The sequence below is a fragment of the Tigriopus californicus genome, chromosome 11, assembly GCF_007210705.1.
Source record: "Tigriopus californicus strain San Diego chromosome 11, Tcal_SD_v2.1, whole genome shotgun sequence".
NCBI classification, from domain to species: domain Eukaryota; kingdom Metazoa; phylum Arthropoda; class Copepoda; order Harpacticoida; family Harpacticidae; genus Tigriopus; species Tigriopus californicus.
In genome coordinates, this window is record NC_081450.1 from 13,117,986 (window position 1) to 13,123,846 (window position 5,861).

Consider the following 5,861-nt stretch of genomic DNA (forward strand, 5'->3'; position numbering starts at 1 on the left):
TTATTCCCGGATTCGGGCATCGTTTATGAATGCATTTAAAAACATATAAAATAAGATATCTTTCATATCTTCGTTGAGTACTATAAAGCCCTAGCTGTTTTAGTCTCTCCCAATCGGAGAGGTTACGCATGTCAGATATACTATGTGTAAAACTTCATTGGACCTTCTCTATTCTTTGAAGTCCTGCAGAGCTCACTGGTGCCCAAACAGGAGATGCATATTCTAGATGGGGTTGGACAATAGATTTGAAGAGAGTCAGCATAGTAATCGAATCGCGGGATTTAAACGTTCGGTATATCCATCCGCATGTATGAAAGGCCTTAGCCACCTTGACTTCAATGTGGTCATCGAATTTAACTGTATCCTGGATAATCACCCCTAGATCTCTAACTGACCCAACTTGTTGAATGGGGTCGCTCTTGCTGTCCATGTATTTTGAAACTGTGGGGACATTACCAAATGTCATAAGACAAAATTTGTTACCATTAAAAGCCATATTATTTGCCCATACCCATCTGTATATATTTGCCAGATCGTCTTTTAACCCCAAAGTGCAATCATCCATTCTTTCATTGACCAACTTGGTGTCATCTGCGTAACAAGTCACAGTAGAGCTTGTTGCTAGTTGCTCTAGTGGTGATATGAAAATAATAAATAGTATAGGGCCAAGAATGCTGCCTTGTGGTACGCCCGATAACACATCAACTAAAAAATCAACTACATTTACGTACAAGTACATGAAATGAACAGACTAAACAATAAAAACAAAATGAACTACTCCTTAAGCCAAAAATACATGAAATAACCTAGAATTGGGATAAAAAATATTGCTAGACGAAAGAAGTGAAATACGACATGAACATAAAAATAAAAGATGTAAGACTAAACTACTAGAGATAGGAAGAAATGAAAGCTGAAGAACAGAGGCGTCTTACCTTAAGCAGCCACGCGACCACTTACACAACACAACACAAAACACTCAGACCGGCCATTTGAAAAGATCAGGAACAACAAAATGTTGCAACTGCTCTCAGCAAAAGACGGGACTGAACTGAAGCGGGTTCCTTCCGGCGCCGGGATTTGAACCCAATACACCTAGGGAGCGGATTCATGCCTTGTTAGCGCTGCCCCTTAGATCACTCGGCTACACCAACTCCTATTTGTTTGCCTTGCTTAGTAAATCCAATGGAATTTTCAAATGCCCGAAATGTCTGAAAGATTGTCACATCGTACTCAACTCAATATTATTGTGAATCAATCATAAGGCCACAAAACGCAATTCTAAGATTTTGATTTGAAAAATAGCGAAAACAATTGAAAATCCGGGCAGGGAACATTAAGAATATAATACAATCATCACCAATGCATGCTGGACGTCCTCTTTAATGGTATTATTTGAAATATATCCGTTTTGCTAATTGAGTGCTCATTGTGGCCGTCTTGAATAAAACCAACCTATGAAAGTTTAGGCCAAACATTCAGATATACTAGACTCCGATCGATAAGAAAGGCATTTAACCCACTAAATCGCCATTTTTTAAGATCTCAATCAGCCACAAAGCCATGTCCAGGAAAGAAAATCCCAGGAATAGACCCAAGCTTCCCCCAACTACTGAAATGATTGTCAACGAATCGTAGACTGGGATCTCTTCGTCCATTATCGTGTTGAGTGCGCCATAAATGATGTAAATTGTTGCGGTTTTGTTCCTTCCAAACATTTTTACGTTGGTCATTGAAGTTTTGTACGAAACAACGTCGCAATTTTTTGGACATTTCCCTTGAAACTCCAAATCCATAAAAACTTGTTCCTGTCGTTCAGTTAATGAGAAAGTGTCGTTGAAGGACGAACAAATTGGTTTGTCAGCCTCCAGGCGAGATTGATCTAGGGCAAAAAGTTAGTAAAACCGGGATGGCAGTTTTTCAAACGGAGCTGTTCTTACTTAAAGCAATGTCAAATGGTGAACGACAATGGAATGGTTCTCTGACGTTTTCCAAGACCTCATCAATGCATTCATAGTAATCCTGAGAGTTCCAATCAGCCTGACAAATTTGATTGGCTTTATCTGGTTTGGAAAGTGCTCTATTAACGCGCTTCTGCAAGACGATATCTGCTGTCGATCCGGGAGAAATTTCGTGCACACGCTTTTTCGTGTTGAGCCACCACTGAAAGTAACAAAATGTCCCATATCTAATGATGTGGCCTCGCGTGGGGCTATTTTATTTTGTCCTCACTTGGTTCACCAATAAAAGTTCCATTCCACGATCATGTAGATACAATCGGAATCGTCCTTCTTCATTTTCGAATACGTTGTTCAACTCAAGAATTACGCCTTTATTCAATGTGACGAGGTACTCGTCAAACATAAATGTGAAACATTTTCCACTGTATCGTGTATTCATCTCCTATTTCGGAACATGTTTTGATTAGAAATGTATGAAATTAGTCAGGCTTGCTTTAGGCGGATCTAGCTTCAAAATGCATGGGAGTTATTTTTTCAAACAAATCTATATCTAATCTGATTTCCCATTCTAGTCATATCTTTTAATATTCTGACTATTTCATTCGTCATTTACCGGTATTAGTGTACAATATTTATACCCATACTTTTTTATATATTGCGAGCTGATATGACCGAGTGTCGCAATAAAGATTTATTATTCGAAGTCAAAAATTCCAATCCAGAGTCCAATTCGACATACTTCTAGGTCGAGCTTTGTGGTCAAATTTGAACATTCAAACAACATATCATCGTGCTTCTTTTTATTTATAAAGAGTAAAAAAGAAAAAGAATGTTAATTTTCCTGAGCCCTTACTTTATATACTTTCGTATGTTCCAATTCTAGTGCGATGTTCCCAAATTTAATATCTTGAAATACTTCTTCGAATTTGAACATCGAGAGGTCGTACAATTGGGAGTCGTTTTCAGAAGTAATGGGCCAATCGGCATTTCCTGATCGAACATTCCAAGTAAGTGGGGACAATCCCAAATGAGCCAGCCTTGATTCCGTGGTCGGTGGATCAAGACAAATGGAAAAGCGAGGCAGATGTATTTGTCCATTCTTGGGTTCGATGTATCTGAAGAAGAGCACTTAGTAACACCCAAATGAGGGGGGAATTAATTAAGGTCTCTTAACCCACTTACGATGTGATGGTGGTCGTTGTCCCGTCAAAAACCTTGACAAACAACTCCCGGCATTGGAACAAAAATCCCCCGAAACAAAGGCCGATAAAAAAGACGCGTGAATATTTGACAAACATTGCTCGAAGACTAAATGACATTTCGTTGGTACACCCTCTTTGATGTTTAGTTAAATCAAACACCTTTGCCATTTTCAGGGAGGTAGAGAGTGAACAACCCATACATGGTTTGACTCTATATGGAACATGGTTATGGGTGGAACCTAAAGCACATTAAAATGTACATTGAGTGACAGGCCCTGATATTGGCCATCTGCGTCATAATTGCAAAATTGCTTTCTATCATTAAAAGGTTCTCACATAAAAAATGATGACCCGAGCCAAAACTCGTGTCAATATTTTACGAACTTGTAACAGACAAGTTCACCTAATATATTGATGTTTTTATCTTCTGAAATGTTAGCTTTGCATCCTTAAACCATTAAATTTCCTTTTTACAATATTTAACACTAGTCATTATGTATCGATAGATACACAGCTTGATCAATCTGGGTAAATGCACCCTCGGCTTGGTTTTCAACAAAATGTACGAGTACAAGTTATTGCGATGCATGGACGACGGTACTCTGGGCTTATTTGACCCCGCCAAATGCCTAATGTACCCGAATAGTACAACGGAAAATGTAGAAACCATTAAACTCAACCCCCCCGACCAGAAATTGAACAATTTTTAGTCACCCTATTCAAGCCTGGAAGATTCACTCGCCATAGACATTCAGATTATAGGGAGGTACAGAGCAAGTTTTAGGCTGTAGCTTGAAGAATTCTAGTCAACCCGGTTTTTTTCTACGATTCAACTTTTAAGCTGTCCAAGTTTAGTTTAAGCTTGAAGGGTGATACAACATGGACGAAAAAAAAGTTCCAAAATATTTTTGATGTCAGTGGCACGACAGAAACCTCAAAGCACTCCTTGAAAGCGAATCATAGGAGTTTTAACCTCTACAGAGCGGAAAAGAGCCAACTGCGTATCTCACGGTCCTTGAATTCCAATGTCAATCATTTTGAATTAAAAACAATTAAATACGGGAAAGCTAAATTATAACGAAATGATGAACAGTAACCGCTTTGAAAGGATGGAGGGTAAAATCTGATTTCAATATGATCAAAGCCTACTAGGGTATCCGACAACAAGTGGAAGGACCTCCAGTTAAATTGCGACCTCCATGGACGATGAAAATCTATGCGTACGTGTGGCTTCATTGTCATTCAGAATCAAACAAGCGATATTTCTTGTCAAATTAACTTGAAACGATTATGAGTATAAACCTTGCTTTAAGGTGAGAAATCCATCCGATTAAAAAAAATATATATCTTTTAACCACTTCAAAGAGCAACTACACTCAAATTTAAGAACTTAACACAAGGAAACTGAAAGGGTGACGTCAGAGGACACACTATGAATGTGCATTTTACAACTCTAACACAAATTTTCTGTGTTGTAAAAGAAAAGTGAAATTAATTGTGTATTGCAAATACCAGACAAGGACACAATGTGTCGTTAGAGTAATGGCGAAAAAAAGAAAAACTGGAAGGAACTATACCATGTAGTATACCGGTTCGTTTAATTAGAGATGCCAGTCGTCATCAGTAGAAAACACATTTATTCTGCCCCGACTGCAATTGGGAGTCATGCTTATAAGGCCCCATCGCAATATAAATTCATATAGGAGCAACGAAAGGTCATGGTCCGAGCCATTGTAATTAGATAACACCAAAACACATTTTGTTTAAGTCAACAACCTATCAGTGATATCAAAAAGAATTGTGAAATGTCACAAACTCCTATTGGGGGAACTCCTGGTTTCTCGACTGGATTTTTCTGCAAATGCGGTTGCTTCAAATCAGTGAAGTCCATTGATAGCCGTTCATGCACTTGGGATGAAATAGTGTCATCTAGGCACAAAAAGACCGCCAATTACAAGTTCAACACCATTGGCTAGTTTCTGACGTAGCAATATACAAACGTTATGTTGCTTAGAAGAATGCTTAAGAAATGAATTTCTCGTGAAGGACATCGCTAATGCGAAAAAGGTCACTGGAATGTGATTCGCATCCATGCTACTTCTAGTCTTGCCCAACTTTCGGAGAGGGTTGTCCACGTAATAGTGATCCAAGTACTTTTGCGTTCAAAAGGGATCACACACATCCCATGGTGTCTGCCCCCACATAATCCTCTTCACCTGGGTTACTTGCGAGCAAAAAAAAAAATTGAGGAGTGCAAAAGAAAAAAATCCGTTCCCCATGATTCAGGAGCATTCAGTGGCCGTGGTGAACGTTCTATCTTAGCGACTTGAGTACTCGCATAGGTAGAATACGTCAGTGGAGAAAATCAGTTCTTGGGTAGTGACCTCAGTTCTCTCGGGAACAACCGGCCTCATCTCTGACAGGCTCCTTGCTGCGCCGTGCAGGTACTTGCGTGCACACCAGTACATACCGTACATACATGTTAGATGAAAAAGTCCGAATTCTCGCCTTTAACACGTCATTAATTTCCAAACGAAAGTCAACGATCAACAAATACTTTGACCAAAGGTAGGAGCCAAAGTTTGAACCCAGTTGTTTAAAGTGATCCGTGAATTTTGATTGGTGCATATGACCAGGGTATGTGGAGTTGATGAATTCCTAACATGTAAATAAGAACGAGTAGCTTGCAATTTCCTGA

The 5,861-nt window shown here is 39.1% G+C and overlaps 1 protein-coding gene across 1 annotated transcript; it reads right to left on the reverse strand.

The window, feature by feature from the left end:
* Positions 1-1,139: 1,139 nt before the first annotated feature.
* Positions 1,140-2,394, reverse strand: LOC131889940 (uncharacterized). Its single transcript, XM_059239172.1, has 3 exons — positions 2,233-2,394; positions 1,941-2,163; positions 1,140-1,882 (listed from the first exon to the last, which is right to left on the reverse strand). The coding sequence occupies exons 1-3, from the start codon at positions 2,362-2,364 to the stop codon at positions 1,515-1,517; spliced, it is 723 nt and encodes a 240-aa protein (XP_059095155.1). The 5' UTR covers positions 2,365-2,394; the 3' UTR covers positions 1,140-1,514.
* Between the last annotated feature and the right edge of the window lie 3,467 nt (positions 2,395-5,861).

Bases quoted from the DNA above. Each gene is read 5' to 3' on its own strand.
- LOC131889940 (XM_059239172.1), bottom strand. From the start codon at position 2,364: ATGTTTGACGAGTACCTCGTCACATTGAATAAAGGCGTAATTCTTGAG. The intron at 2,164-2,232 runs GTGAGGACAAAA...TGTTACTTTCAG, and splicing joins AACTTTTATTGGTGAACCAA to TGGTGGCTCAACACGAAAAA. The intron at 1,883-1,940 runs GTAAGAACAGCT...TTTTTGCCCTAG, and splicing joins ACCATTTGACATTGCTTTAA to ATCAATCTCGCCTGGAGGCT.